Source organism: Pleurodeles waltl, chromosome 7, assembly GCF_031143425.1.
Source record: "Pleurodeles waltl isolate 20211129_DDA chromosome 7, aPleWal1.hap1.20221129, whole genome shotgun sequence".
Lineage (NCBI taxonomy): Eukaryota > Metazoa > Chordata > Amphibia > Caudata > Salamandridae > Pleurodeles > Pleurodeles waltl.
In genome coordinates, this window is record NC_090446.1 from 1127951615 (window position 1) to 1127968181 (window position 16567).

General features: G+C 44.2%; 1 protein-coding gene across 9 annotated transcripts in view; it reads left to right on the forward strand.

Moving 5' to 3' along the window:
* TMEM94 (transmembrane protein 94) overlaps positions 1 to 16567 on the forward strand; it is a 543968-nt gene that overhangs the window by 65640 nt on the left and 461761 nt on the right. For all 9 annotated transcript variants that reach the window (XM_069200153.1, XM_069200150.1, XM_069200148.1 and 6 more), the window contains one exon: positions 14971 to 15090. In XM_069200153.1, coding sequence (XP_069056254.1) covers positions 14971 to 15090 — 120 coding nt within the window. The remainder of the gene's footprint in view (positions 1 to 14970; positions 15091 to 16567) is intronic.

Consider the following 16567-nt stretch of genomic DNA (forward strand, 5'->3'; position numbering starts at 1 on the left):
TTTTGGCACTGAAGGGGGAACTTACTGGGAGAGAAAGTATTACTTTTCTCACATGTACATACTTCTAATGTTGTTTTAACACAATTGGGCATAGTACTGCTAGTGATATTTCTAAATGTGCTTTCTGTCCAGATTTACATGATGTTCATGTTGGGTTAACTAATGTGTGTGTTGAATACAAACTTTAGTCACAGATACTTTTGTGAAGTCTCTTGTGGCGCTAAGTGTATTTGTTTTGTGGTAGTGCTGTGCCAGTCCTTTAGACATTGCCCCTGTGATAAGCCTGACTCCTCTGTGCCAACCTACCCAAGGGCAACACAGATTATACAGTGGGTATACAGTGGGTGTAATCACCGACCCCTGAAGGGAGTGGTAGGTTCTGCCTGGTTAGGCCCTCGCCTCAGCCAACCAGAATGTTCCGCTTCCAACAACTGCGGACTCTGCCACAAGTTGTCTAAGGATCGAGTCTCCTGTGCAAAGCACATTGGTAAAGATTCAATATTTCTACTTTATGGACATTCTTCTCCTGGCCTCTGTCACTCTTTTTCCCAATAATTGTAGCTTTATCCGGCAGTGAGCGACCTTCTTAAAGGCTTCCCAAACTCTTGTCGATGAGAAGCCATCATCAGGTAGCCACCAGGAACTAAAATACAAGAACTCCCTCCCCCTGACCTCCATATGCCTGCAGGGACACTCCTAAGGTGTATTTCTACTAGGTAGTTATTTCACAAACCTCTTGGGAGCGTCCTCACCTCCTGAACTCATACCAAATCTGTAGGCAGCACAAGAAAATAATCTAAAGGTGAGAACGAGGAGTAGGTGTGGGAGAAAAATGTGTATTGATGCTCGTATGGGTGTCACTTTCTCCACATCTTGGATAACCCCAGTAAGCTTCCCCAAGTTGCAAGGAACATTGACCTGCATATTGTCCTGCTACTGAACACATAAAGCACAGGATCCATCAGTGCACTAAAGTCTCTGCCAAGTAATACTGTGCGTGCAGGCATCTCCAGTAGAATTTCAGTAGGCGAATTGAGGGAGATCTCTGTCCAAGTGGTATGGATGTGAACACTTAAAATATACATGATTTGTCCCTGTAGGGAACGTGTAATCATTATATATCTACTAAGTTGGCCTTTGTCCAACAGGCATGAGCAGCGGGAGATGGATGGTGACTTCCCTCACCCCACCGGTTTACCCAGCGTGAAAGAATCTAGTTGCTAACCATTTGGTGAGTCTCCTATAACAGGAGAACCTCTGGGCTTGCTTTTGGCATAGTTTAGCACCACTCTCCTCTTAAAGTGATTGTTGAGTCCATTGATGTTTTAAAACAGGATGAAGTACTATTTGTCCAGTCATGTATGTGTCATGTTGGGTGGGTGTAGTATGAAGTGGGGGAGGAGGCACATTATTGGGCATTGTGAAACAAAACAACACAAATGAAGACTGTGTTAGCAGGGGTATCCATTAAAATTATCCAACAAACCCATCCTACTAACACCCCATTTTACACTTCCGGGAACTGAAGTATTGGTCTCCCAGTTACTTAACACCCAATAACTAACGAGGTGGAGAAGGAAGAATCCCGATTGAGGCGGAAAAACACCCCCTTGCAGGGGATAGCAGCTTCTCCCACCTCTCACCTCGAGCACAGAGTGTAATATTAGTGAGATTTGGAAATTCAAGAAACATAGCCAGTACATTGCTGTGGCCAGCGAAGGCCATTTGCCTCCCTCCCAAGATGCAACCTCCCAACAAAGAGGGACCACCGTTGGGTCTGACATGTTTAAAACTGATCTGGGTTGGTTCATGGGGGGGGGGAGGCTACTTTGGCTCCTTGAGGCACCCCATCCCAGGTTTGGGCCGAACTGAGGTTCCAGTGTCTGAAACAGACTATTCTCCATCTGTTTCAGCTCTCCTAGAGCCAGACTTGGCCATTTCTCTGCACCTCCAACACCTACACTTGGGAAGAAGACCTGCTTGCCACAAGTCTGACAGCAGCTCTTCCCACTATCATGCCACAGGTGCTCTCTCTTCACTCAACTCCAGGCCACCTCTGTGTCATCAAAAAAAGAAAAACATCTTCCCATGATGGGTCAGTTCAAGCTGAGCTGGGTACAGCAGCATGCATTTGATCTACACTGCCCTGAACTTGCTTTTAACGCCTGTAAATATTTTCCTCTGCTGCTGCACCAGTGCAGTGTAGTCCAAAAAACATTTTTCTAAAAAGACTATCTGCTGCATGCGAGCCGCTGCCAGTATTACACCTAGAATTAAATAGTTATGTAGTCTTAAAATTATGGGTTTAGGGGTAGCTTCCTGTGGCAGTTTCTTTATGAGTGCCTAATGCACCATTCTGTCACAAAGCAGGATGTAAGTTCTTGTTCTGGGACACAGTATTTAAATGATTTAAAAAAGAATTGTTCTGGACATGTACTTTCCTCTGGGGCTCCCATGTAGGGCAAATTATTGTCCCTGGGTCTGCCTTCAGAATCATCTGCTCGCCTTTCTAGTTGCATCCTTTTCTCCCCTCCCGAAGCTGTGTAATGTCCAGTTTGAGGGTTTGCACATCATCCTCCGCAAAGAGACCCGGATTCCCACCTCAGTCATGGTGTCTGCCACGCTGAGCAAGTCTCGATGCAGACCAAATACATCCACAGCAACACCTTTTATTCTTCCCTCAAGAGCTACATGGAGCTCGGTTATTTGCAATTATAAAGCACAGCATCACCAGTGAGGGTATCTTGACGCTGTGTAGGTTTGCGTGTAGCCACTTCTTGGGAAGGGTTAAAAGAAACACAGATCTTCAGTTTCTTACAGAAAGAGAGGAAGAGGCTCTGATATGAAATGGGAGGTCATAGGAGCGATGTATGAGAAGGCACGTCGTCTAGGCCTCATTTTATGTGTGCTTGTATTGTGTGCAAGTCGGAGTCCTGTGAAGCGTAGGTATCTTGTTGGTTGGTGGAAAGTGATAGAACTGTTCAAGTAGGAGAGGTCTAAGTTGTGTAGAGGATGTTAGTGTGTTGTGGCTGCGATTGACATTGGCCAGAGGATTATACATGTATTGAAGAGGGTGGAGCTGAGGGACAAGGTCCACATATGAGTTTGCAGGCTTCCGAGGAGTACGGTGCTAAGTTGACAGCTAGTCTACTATTTGTTAGTAAGACACAGATCCAGTGGTCAGCAGGTCCTTGGATGCCGATTTTGTGTAGGTGTTTGATGAATATGGGGTGTGAAACAATGTTGAATGCTGCTGAGAGGTCCAGTAGCATGAGGGCTACTGTGTCTCATGTCATCTGTGGCAGTGATGACCTGTACAATGGTTAGGCCTGAATCCAGATTGTGTGCCGTCTGGGAACTGGTTGTAGCTGAGGTAGTCGGTGAGGTGTCGGTTGATGAGCTTATCTAAGACCTTTGTCCAGGTAAGATAGAACAGAGATGGGCCTGCACTTTTCAAACTGGCACAGAGGAGGGTTTCTTGAGCGGGGGCTTGACGCTGACCTGTTTTCCGGTGTCTGTTAAAGTGTCTGTCAATGGAGGGAGGGAGGATGGGTGCTGGTGTTTTGTAGAAGCCCTTTGGTAGTAGATTGACTTGTTCTTCACTCCAGTTAATTGTAGTGATGTTGTATTATGTTATGTTACCAAAATGTATACAATGCAACAAATGCACTGAGGGGTGTCCTGGTGCTAAGAGAGAAACAGAGAGAAAAAAAAGCTGGCCAGGAAAAAGACAACACTGCTTTCCAACTGGGATGCCTCAAATTAAGTTAGGAAGAGGCAAGCCCTTGAGAACATACAAGCTGTGTTGCTTTACTCTTCAGAATATCAAAACTAATCACTTCAGGATATTTTAAGGCACAATGTAAAGCAATCACTCTCCGACACCTTAGTGAGTAGAATAATCAAGTTTATTTAAGGGGCAAGTTCTCATATGGCAAAACTAACCACACTAATATATATATATATATATATATATATATCAAGAGAATAACATGAGAATAATGGTAAGAATATAAGCACTCTGTGATATCGTGAAGAATCGCATGAAAATAACTGCAAGAGTAAGTGCATATAATACACGCACACACAATATACTTCAATGCTTAATAGCATGAAAATGACTGCAAGAATAAGTGCATATTACGCACGCACACACAATATACTTTAATGCTTAATAAATTGAAAAGCTTCACCGAAAAGAGCGTCTGCATCCCTCCGCCGTACACAAAGCCGGGGAACCCAAATCGGCTGGCACAGGGAGCCTCCTTCAGGACAATCAGTCCTCCTGCATTGCGTCCAACCCAGAAGAGAGTTCCTAAACCAGTCCATCCAGGCCCCTGACCTTTATAGTATTTACTAACGCCCAGGAGTCTTTTCTAGAAAAAGACCCCCTCCTTTACAAATTGTGCAATCGGCGGTACCTTGTTCACCCTTCGAGACGTCTCCTTGGAACGGGACAAGTTCCCAGAAGAGGGCTCCAAGGTGAAGCTCGCATTCCTCCTTGAGTACAGGCGCATCCCCCTGTTGTCCTAACTGATAGCTCGTGGAATGTAAATAGCGCCCTTCGTATCAGGCAGATGGAGCGAAGTTGAGCAGAAAAACACCCCACCCTGTAGCTTGCCGAAGCTTGTGGAAAAACACAGAACAGTGCCTTACGCACAGAACCAGACTCGACAAAATGGAGTCGTGAACCAAAATGGGAGCGAAGGCCAATGGAAGCAGAGGCCAATGGTCCACACCCTGCACCACTGTTTACCTTGCACGTAGTGCATGTAGCAATACACAAGCTCATTCCAAATTTTACCCACTCTGAACGAAAAGACTTTGCCATCTGAGTGAGTACTTAATATAATACACAACCAGCAGAGCAGAAGCAAAGTGATGGAGTGTAGTTGCAGAACTTCTGAACAAAGTAATCCAGCCCACTACGGTGGACTGATTTAAAAACAAGGAAGAAGGGCTCAAAGATACATCTCTTTTCCACTGGAAGCCCGATCAGGGATTTCAGAGCCTCAGAGCTGGAAGACGAGCGTGGGAACCTCAATGCCAATCTGGCTATTGCATTTTGTGTTCTCTGAAGCATCTTTAGAAGACTCCTATCCAGAACCAGAAAAAGAGAGTTAAAGTAGTTCAGGTGACTAAGTATAGTTGCCTGGATCACCATTCAATGGACAGCCTTTGGAAGAAATGGTAAGAGATTACTGAGCAGCTGTGAGAGGAAGAAGCAAGTTGCCACAACATGCTTTATTTGTCCAGAGAAGGAAAATTCTAGTTCCAGGTAGATTCTCAGAGCTATAGCTGGTGAGGTCTACCAACTCACAGGCCAAAAAATCAAGCAACAGTGAGAACATGAGAATGTTTTATCCACAGCACCTCTGTTTAGCCAAGTTAAATTTAAGCAAATTGATCTGCAACCATTCCGACACCGCTTCCATTCAAAAATGGAATGGCTCCAAAGGTTAGCACCTGCCCCTTCCAGTATGTGGATGAGCTAAGTATCATCCACTTAGTTCATGCACCGGAGCCCAAAAGATTTTATACGTTTTACCAGTGGACGGATGCAAATATAAAAAAAAAGCTGGGGTGGCGTAGATCCTGGAAGAACTCTAGGGCTCAAGGTCTTATGCGCTGGCATAAATGAAGGTAAGAATATTGCCCAAGACCGGTCATTTAAATAGACTCAGCACTAATCCAGTTCCTTGCCACCAATCTAGTGCCTTGCCTCCAGTGCCGATCCCCTGTATTCTGGTCAAAAGGGTAGAATGAGAAACCGTATTGAATGCTGTGGATAGATCTAATACTACCAGGGAAGAGCATTATGCCTTGTCCGTCAGCAATCGAAGATTATCCACCATGGCTAACAGGGTAGTCTTGGTGGTATGTAGTGAACAAAACCCTGCCTGAACAGATTCAAGGATTTGTTTGTTAGCCAGGCACTCAGGCAGGTTGGTTGACTTGTTTCTCCACTATCTTCCCAAGGAACAGCAGGAGAGAGATTCGTCTGTAATACGTAAGAATGGCACAGTCAGCATTAGCTTTTTATGACAATGGTCCTGCTAAGTCTTTTTCCACTCATTTGGAATCGGTCCATTCTGTAAAGAACTGTTACAGATCTTCAATAGTAGAGGACCAAGGTCTTCAAAGCCTGTTTTCCAACGGAATGGAGGCAAAGGATGCAGGAGGGACCCTGATTTTAAACCTGAAGTGATGAGAATCAGCTTGTCTAGAGTTGGATGCTCCCTTAAATACAATTGCATTTTTTTCCAAATGGATACTGAAGGCCACACTGTCTTTCTTGAGGGCCTCAGGGTGCCCGTCCAGCAGGACAGCAGGGCTTCTCCTAACCATGAGAAACAGTAGTCCCCAGTAAGAGTCAGAGATTTCAGGATGATGGAAACACTATTTAAAAAAAAAAAAATAGACAGTTTATCAGCCAGTTCCTGCGAGTTCACAATTTAATTTCCTGTGCATTTAGGCATGTTTTGCCATTCTGTGTTCTTCTGTTTGTTGTATTATTCTCGGGTAAGTTCATTCACCCAAAGTGATTTATTCATGGCTCTTTTTGTCTTGTCGGGGACAGCATATCACCTGACCCCAGCCTAAATCCCACCCAACCCCCGTTTGACCTGTCTTGGGATAGCTAGCACTCCAAGCCTTGTTACTCTTACTGCGTCGTCTGTGGCCTGACTAACGGCTGGCTTAGCACAGCCTCCTCCTATCAGTCTCACATCACCAAAAGTCCTCTATTCCTGCCCAGGAGCACAGTGCCCCACAGGCTTCTGTCCCCGAAGTATCCACCAGCCCAGATGGTGCTGAGAGTATGGAGTCAGTGGGAGCCAAAGAAAAACAAGTCAAACCGTCTGCACCCTTCTGGTGGCTCTCTAGCGAATGATTCAGCCACTCTTCACCTATACAGGTGGAGGAAGAGAGCAGAGGAAGTCCCTCCAGAGGTAAGGCCTATCTAGCACTCTGAAGCCCTGCGGTGCTTGACTGGGCGCCAGTCCGGGCCAACACAAGGGTCACACACCCCTTCTCCACACCACTGGTATAAGGCCAATCCCCAGCGCCTCCAGCCTCAAATGGCCAAGCCTCACCATCTCTCTGGGACCCAGCTAATACTTAGGCCAAGTAAGCTGTCCAACCACTCCCCCTGATAAACATAGTTTTCATTGAGTGCTCCTCCAAGCTGGTGTAAGGGAGAAAGAAAAAAGGCAAAGAAGCGACTAGAAGGTGCCCCTCTGTCAGCCTCACATCCACGTTCTAGTCCAGAGCAGTGGCTCCCTGTGAAATGTGAGCCTTTTCCTGTGTCAGTGCTGGGCGGCATGTGACACTTTTTTCTTCTGCCGCCTCCACCCCTTCAAAAGACCCTTAAAGTTCTTCCTGGATCCAGGCTCGCTTTGGGTGGGGCATATCATCCCAGCTTCACCACTTCAGTTTGGTATCTGGTAACTCGTCTCCCCGAACCCTGCTGTCCTCTAGGACAGAATCAGGTTAGTATTTCCCTCCAGAGAGGCACAAGCAGCTTCCACCCGCGACTTGCTGTCTCAAGTGGATGCAGTGTTATTATTGGAGTAATGGAGTTCAGGCAGAGCCTCACAGAAGCACGACCACCATCTTGAGCAGTCGGTTCCATTTCCCTGTTGATGGTTTGTGTTCTGCGTTCAATGCCCACACACCTTGATAGTGTGTTACCTTTTGCATTCACGTTTTGGCTTCCCAGTTCACATGAAAAGGGTTGCCCAAAGGTAATATGAGTCACCAACTCTTTTTTCCTAGAGCTTAAAGAGAGACTTGGATAGAGTAAGGTTCACAAGGGATTCTGTAGCAATACAGTACGTAGGCAAGCTTTTGTTTGCTTGTCCCTCATTGGACATTTTCAGGGATGACTCCTTGCTTTCCCTAATGGTGCTAACACAGAAGGGGGCACAATGACTCTTGAGAGAAATTACTTCAGTGCCTGCCCAAGGTCCATTATTTGGGACATAGCATCAGCAGGCCAGTGGCATTTGTTAGAACTAGAAAGATGCAATTGTCAGAGTCCCTCAGCCCACTGCATTCTCCCAGTTGTGAATTTTTCTAGCGTTAGAATAATGCTACCATTGGTAGATCTTAGCATACATCTCCTTACGCAGACACCATCAAGACTCCACCTATCTTTGCAACCCCGAGATTTTGTAATGGACATAAGAAGTATTCATTGAGTCAAGGTAAGGCCTGTCCCGCGCCCTTGATATATGCCTCCCATATTATTCTAAGCCATTTACTCTCTAAAATAGGGAAAGGCACGTTTTGACATTGGGCCCATTCCCAACCCCTAGTGCCCAGACAGTATTTCCGCCATGCTGGGGCAGATTGAGGTTTTTATCCCCAATATGCTCTTTTTGGGTTGAAAACTCACTAGACACAGTTATTTAAAAAAAATATATATAAAAAAATAGTAATAGTAGGTACATTTGTTTCTGGTAACATAACCAAGTAAAAAGTAATTTCAATAAAATTTTGTTGGAATCGTGCAAATAGTCCCAATCATGCGTACTGCGCAGTGACTGAGAAAGCAACGTCTAATTATACAAAATGCCATAAAAAACTGACACAGCAGAAACAACTTCGATAGATGAATTGGTTTTACATGATTCTAAAATCTAGTTTAAATTACTGGGGTCCACAGTTCATAACAAGTCCCAAATCTACTTTGACCCCAGTGAAATGTACAGTGGGCATTGCTGTTGGAAATGTGTTTCTACGTCAACCTCAGTGTGTGTGCTGTAGGAACGAAATTTGGCTTTACTGCGGGAGGACTTCCACTTATAGGTAAAGTTATTTGATAGTAGAGTGCCCAAACTGAATCTAATATGAAAAATCTTACCGAGAGTGGGTTCGACCTCATTCACAAAAATATCAAACTTAGGAGTGTTCTTTCGCCTTAGAAATACATGGGTCAAGGAACCCTAAGGGACGTGTGTGTTAAAGGCACAAAAGAATTGGGTGAGTACTGGCCCGCCCTGGTGTTGGGCTCTGCTCGCATCCATAAAAGGCTAACACTCTTTCTGCTTCCTCCTGGGGGGGCAATTGTGGGATCTAACCCAGGGAGGGGAATCTCACTAGATACTACGGATTGATCTTTCCTTGGGAAATAGAATAGGTGGGCTGCAGGCGATTCCTGACAATCTTATTGCCGCACTGCGTGCTAGTTGTTAGTTTTGCCTCATTGAAAAGGTAGGGTTGTGGGACCGGGGAAGGAACCCCACTAGATTTCAGGGTTTTATTTAGTTAAAAAAAAGAATGGGGTGGGAACAGCCTGCCCTGGCATCTAATCATAGCCCAACTGCTAAAGGACCTGACATTCTTTCTGCCCCTCCAGGGGCCTATTGTAAGATGTACATAGGAAAGAAAGTCCACACAGATTTTTTTTTAATGGGGGTGGGAGGGCAGAGACGTGGAAATCAGCCAGTCTCCACATCCAGAGGAGGCTGAAAGCCACCAGACTACCAGGGTAAAAAGCAATAAAAGGAGTTGGATATAGTTCTTGACCATCTTTGCATTGGTCCTCACCACCCTGCCACTAGATAGTATCTCTGACCACAGCAGAAGGCATTTAGGCCAGCCAGTAAGTCAAAACTACGTCCAATGAAATCTCCAACCTTTGTCATGGTGATTGGATCCACTATTTGGCTCTGTGTTCGATCACAGTTGAGGAACCTTAGTAAAGCAGGGCATTTCTGAATCCTAGAGACCCGGTGGGATTCAGAGTGGTGTGGCTGCCTGGATCCATGTAGGTTTTGGTATCCACAGTGCCATGCAAATCTCATGGTATGGGTCAAAACATTTTTTTCCCCATGTGTATATTTATATATACGACAGAAAACTAGAGCAGTTTTATTCAGTGGCCAAGGTTTTAACATCCTGGATTTCCATACTTCTTCCGATTGAAATGCTGCTTCCCATGTGTGGGTGGACCTACTGCACGTCATTAGAATGTGACCAAAACTCTAACCATGTGAGGAACTCATTGCCACTAAATTAAGTCACACAGTCCAGGTTTTGCCCAGTAACTATTATGGGTGTTGCGTCCAATGACAGAAGTATGGTCCCCCTTTTTACCAGGGGAAGTGTGGAAATGCTGTGTGGTAGTAATTGTGTAGCTCTCCATGCATTCAGGAACTTTTCCTCAGAGAAACAATAGGAAAATCTGTTTTTTAACCAAAGTTTAACTTGAGCAGGGTATTCTGAGTGCGAACACTGGATGAGCCAGTGTGCAAGAAGGAACACATTTTGAAAAATGTCTGAATCATATGATACTACCAATAAGCCCAAACTCAGCGTTTTACCAATAACCGCTATTCCTCTACCCATTTTCATTCCTACATACCCATTTTTCATTCATTAGATTTTCCCATATGAATTGGCGCGAGTTAAGGTACACGATGAACAGGCTTTCGCAAAGCCAATATGCATCACCTATGGAAACTACTTTGGGAATTAGTGGCTTTGCCAACAGCTTTTGGTAGTGCTGTACAGCATCGGGATACCGTGCGGCATCCTCAAAATTAAAAAAAAAGACATGACCGCTGTCATGTAATTCTACTGAATCTTGAATGCTTGAGAAACCATGCTCGCACCATCAGAACGAGGTGGACACTATTGCTTAAAACTTTATGTACCCATCAAAGATGGCGGACACCGCTTGGATCTGTAAATAAATTGGCATTGTGTGGTTGGAGGTAGCAACCGAGCAGGTGGTGAGGAAGGAGAAAAGCAGCACAATCAGTCTGTGGGGTGGGGGAATGCACAAGACACTACAGAGAGAACATTACAAAAACAGACTGTTTGATATATCTCCTACTGGCTGTAATTATAGTTAGGACCATGTTTCCATAGAAAACGTTTTTTGACTTGCCTATATCTTTGGCACCGTTTGACGAATCTTCACAACGTTTTCCCAAAAAAGTGTGCCGGTGATTCCTGTTGCACACAGAAAGTTTCAGGGAGATCTGTCAAGCGGGGGCCGAGAAAAAGGGGGATTAAAAACATACGTCCCCAATTTTATTTTGGTAGGAGTTTTGAACATGACTACAGCCCAAATCACTGGACGGAATTAAATCAAATTTGGCAGAATGGTAGCTTTTGGTTCGAAGATTACACTTTGTTATTTGCTGTAAATCCGTTCAGTAGTATAATAGAAACTAAAGGAAAATCACATTTGTATATCTATGGCCACGGTTCCTCCCCAAAGACTTCGCAAATAATAAGAGCTCGTGCAGAGATCTGCAGAGCTTTGATTGGCTCCCAACACTTCAAACTGGAAGTGTTGGCAGCCATCATGGGTCTCTCTCTCTCTTCTCTCTTCTCTCTTCTCTCTTCTCTCTTCTCTCTTCTCTCTCTTCTCTCTCTTCTCTCCCCCCCCCCCCCCAGGGCTGCATCATAGATTTTACTACCCTGCATGACCAGAGTAAAGGTAAACCTGCAGAGCTGCCATGTCAGCCTGCACGAGCAGCTTGTCTGCTCGAGTTTGCATCTGACCACGGCAAGTCCATTAACTGCCATTGCACAGGTCACCCACCCCTAAGGCAGGCTTCCTCTAGCCAAGTAGGAGTGTGGGAATATATGCACAAGCATATATGCCCCTGTTGCAGCATTCACTGCCCTTGATATGTAATCTTGTGTCCCCTACTCGAGGACAAAGCCCTTCATGCCCTGTACAGGCTGAAAAATTAGTTATTCAGGAGGTGTACACCTCCAAAAGGCTAGCCATCACTCTAATGTGGGCTAGGAATTCTGTACAGCCGAGGGAAAGTTCTGCCATGTTGGCAAACCTTAGAAATAGTGGGTTCTAGGTAGAAAAGTGGCATACTCCCACAGAAAGTTGTCCCTAGGGACCCACCAAACCTTAACCCCCAGATGGGTTCCAAGGAACTCACCCCACATGTGCCTGATTGTAATCTGTGCTTTTCCCCCATTGACTTTAACGGATTTGCTTGATAGCTAAAAGTACATCTATTTTTCAACGCTTCTAAAACCCACAACTCCAGTTATATGTAAGATACAAAGTTTGTTTGCTGTCAAAGTTAAGCTAAAATAAAAATCTGCTTGGTGTCGGATTTCTTTTGTCGTGTCATTTACTTATCTTATTGTGTGTGATCAATATTTTGGGCCACGTTTGTCCTTCATTAGCAAAACCTCCTTCTTTTCGGTATATTAACCGTTTCTAACCCAGGAATGATGTATTTATTTGCCGCCAAGGGAGCATTAAGATTGATAATGAAAGTTGACATGCAGTTATATCACACTGTTTTTTAAAAACAATTCTTTAAATCTGTTTATTGATTTTGTCAAATTCTTTACAGTGAGTTAATCATAACATCAAATATTATGTAGAGTCATCTTACATCTAGAACATCTCTTTTGTCTACTTGAAACATCAACAGATCTCTTGATTAACATAAAAAAAAAAAAAAGATTAACAGTGAAATGCCATTTGGAAGAATAATTGTATGTCGGTGGTCCGAACACGTGTCCAAGAGTGTGGAGAGGAAGTGTCAAGGAGGGAGGGGCTGGGAAGGAAGGGGAGGGAGAAAGGGCGGGGGGAAGGGGAGAGAGACCGGGGAGGAGGGAACGGCAGTTATATCACACTGTTAACATAATTTAGAGTCACTCTGTTGAATGCAGGCCAGAGTGGAAGAAACTTCGAGGGAGTTAGAGACTATTGATACCTACTGGGAAAGGTGGCGCATGCAGGGAGATTTGAGGGGAGTGTTTGGTTGTGCCACCTCCGATGAGAAGACCATTGCAGTAAACGGGTAAGTGCATTGTCAGACAATCAGGATCTGCTAGCTAGTTTAAAGATGCTAGGAGGTACAAAGATAGTGATAGCGAATTGACTATTTATGGAAAAGCAAATGCTAGACTTCTTCAGATGTTCCATGAAACTGACCAGCTGCAACTGGGGGAGCTGGAGAGGGGATCAAGAGGACCATTAACCAGGCTGCACAAATAATGGGATGCACCATTGGCCTTTAATGCTTAGTAGCATAATACCTGGTTTAGCATGTGCAGTTTGCCATGTGTAAAAGGTACCTATGTTTCTGGTGGGCAGATAGCTTTATTGTGCATTATCTCACCATTTCAGCATCCAGGGCAAATGACCTTGCTGGAAGCTTGCAGTCAACTTGGAAGTACTGATTGCTACTGGATTCGGGCAGTGCAACCTCTCCCACTATGCTGGAAGAGCAACTACAGTTTGTGATTGTTTCCACTTCGGGAATGGCATCCATGTAATCACTTACACTTGTGCCTTGACGACTGTCATCTATCTATTGCCCGTGTCACAGAAACTGAGGTTGTCATAATAAAAGAACTGATAGTAACTATTTCATGGATTTGGAAGACATTCACAACACATTGTGGGCATTAGGAAATGGCATGTACTGTGGGTCTGAAAGGGAGAGCATGAGGTGCCGGAGAAAGTTTGCTTGGAGGTAAAGGTCTTCTACGGGCTGTGACATTCAGATGTCCTTTTTCTCCAGACTGTACAAAGACCTTGTGGCAGATTTCCATAACATATTCTCTAGACTGTGAAAATGGGATGGAAGACTTAGAAATGGAAGGCAAGGGACAGTTTGGGATCACATTTAAAGACTGTGGCCCTTATCCATTTATCAATGCATCACTCTTTAAAAGTGGTGAAAGAACATTTCACTGAGTAATACTATGCAGGACAAACGGTAGTTACCACTATACAGAAGGAAAAATGGCAAGATTCCTTTTTTTTCTGGTTCATGGGGCTCCCTGATTAGAACAAAAGTAAATCTTCATCGTGTGTTGCACCATGCTTGTATTATTGGACTTAACAGGCTACCAAAATGGTATTCAGAAAATAAGTCAGAAGACTGTGGAAGAGATGACAGACCATACATGGAGGAAGATGAAGTGGTGGATTTCTTCATTCTGATTGGTTGTGCTTCATAGCACAAAATGGATTGTTGAAGAAAATTCAGATCACAAAATGTGGGAAATTGGAAAAAGAGGAAAATATACTATACCTGAAACCAGAGTATGCACCCCGTTATGTAATATATGTCTAACTTTGAAGAACATCAAGGAGCAGTAGAAAAAGACGTTCTGTAGAAGATCCAGTCTTATTCACATATATCAAGGAAGGCTGATCCTGTATATTTTACTCATATCTGAGTGCTAAGTCCTTGATAAAAGCAGAATGAGCTCTTCCGTGATAAGGCACCTCTTTACCCTTGTACTTTGTATCTTTAATTTGTGTGTGGATTGACAGATTCCCAACTTACTACTTAAAATATCTAAATAGGCAGCAAACGTTGTCTTGTTGTCTGGCTTGTTTCCTGCGGTGGGAGCTGCATAAAGTCTTCTCCATGCCAGTTGGCCGTAATAAATGTTTCCCCTGAGAAATCATGTGTTTACTGATATTCCCTCTACAGTCTGTAGCAGACCCTTGAGGAGCCAGTGCACTACCCAGACCGTACCGCTACACAGAGTGGCCATCTTACATATAATTAATTCTGCACATTATCTGTAGTCTTTACATGAAATTCAGGTACCTTAAAGCACAAGACAGTGAATAATGAATATCATAGTTCAGACACAAGACAGGGAAACTGTCACACTGTGACTGGCTAGATCTTGTGCGTCATGACGCATAGCATTGTGTTGTACAGTCACTTGTGTAACAAGAGCGGGCACTGAATGTTTTGACACACATTCGAATGGTGATGTTCTTTTGCCATACTGTAGTGGTGGATGGCTGAGAAATGGGGTAGTTAGGTGTTCGCTAGTGCAACTGTTACTCTGTAGGAGGAAAGATATCTCCTCCCCAAAAACTAGCCTGTCAGTGCTACTGTATTGAAAGTAAATAGTGTGATGTATCTGCACATTGTGTGACCACTATTTATCGAGCTTGAGACAGCCTCAGTAGGTTTTTACCATGTGTTGTTATTTTCACAGGATGAGCTGACCCCGCACTTGGGCCTCACTTCACGACAGGCATTGTCCATCCTGCATAATCAGCTGAGGGCGCTGCTGGACATGCATCAAAGAGACTGGAGGAAGGCAGTGACCTGGAAGGTGCGTTCACCAGAATCATGTTAAATATAGCCAGCGCATGTTTTGTCCCTTATCGCTCTTGTGACCATTGCTTTTTTACAGCTTAATTGGCAGAGCTCGCTGAGAATATTTAAGGTCAGAATAAAGCACAGTAGGTCCAGGTGTGGTCTGTGAACGTCAGTAGACAACAAGTGTTTCTGATTAAGCCTTGTCAACCCAGGGTGCAGAAGCAATAATTTGTGAAACATTTGTTGACAATACGCTGTTATGATGTGAAGCTATTGCCAGTTATGAATATGGAATATCATAAATGTGTTATTAAACAGCTCACATCTCCTTTTTACAAAAACATTTTTGGAACATATACAAATAAGATAATGTATCTGCTCTAGAAGATGTTCTTACTTTTGCATTTTTCTCTCTATAGCAGTGGTCTTCAAACTTTTCGATGCCACCCTCCCCACCTGTAGAAAACAACCGTCAGGCCTAGCAGTGTGATTATCAAACATTTGGGGAGGCAGGGTGTCAGAGGTTGAGGAATATTTGGAGTCCCTTCCCCTTTGACACTTACTCCCAGCCAGAATATAAATTGCTAAAGCGGTTAGTGATGACCAGTTAGAGTGGTTTACTGCAGCTTATATTTATTTTCCACTTAAAACAAAGCACTGCTATCGGTATGATGCTTCTCTTGGCCAGAGCTTGGCACCCTCTCCATGGATCAATTAATGCCCCCCAGTTTGAAGATCTCTGCTCTATGGTATGGTATTAAGGCCAAACTAGTCACATCTAAACGAAACCAGAAACCACTCTTGCAATAAAAGAAAAACACAATTAATGTGATTGTATCAATCTCCCTTGCCTTGTACTGGAAAGCTGTTTCAAATATAAAAATGTTGATTGGAGAGATTGGAGCAAGTGGATCATTCCCTCAGTACAGCAGTGGAGGAATGATCAGTAGTGGGGACGGATGATGTTATGAACAGGCCAGAATATTTGTTATCTGCAACAGGAGCAGCGGGTCACATACACAACATAGACATAAGGGAAGATTATGAGATCTGAAGTAATGCCAATGTACCATAAGGTGCAGTCCCAAGACTGATTTGCATGCGCCTGGGTCCAAACTGAGGCAGCATGGTGGGAGAAAAATGATCTATTGAGGTGCGGCCTGAGGATTATTTCAAGTATTTCATCCATCACATTGTTGTTTTTTTTTGCACTTAATGCCTTAAGGGAACCCCTGTGCTACTGGAACCACTGGCTGAAGAGCCCTAAAAGGGTAGAATCGGTCCTGGGTTGCTTGGGTTCCAGTTCAGAGAGGACCTGGCCTGCCAGTTCGGGCTAGATTGTTTCCATGAGGAGCAGGGTCAAGAATGGTTTGCATATGGCTGGATCCAAACTGTGGTGGCATGGTCGGTGAAAAACAACAGGTTGGAATAGGACAGTGAGTGATTTTCTGTTGGCTGATATCAGTTCAAGCATTCCATCAACCAAAATT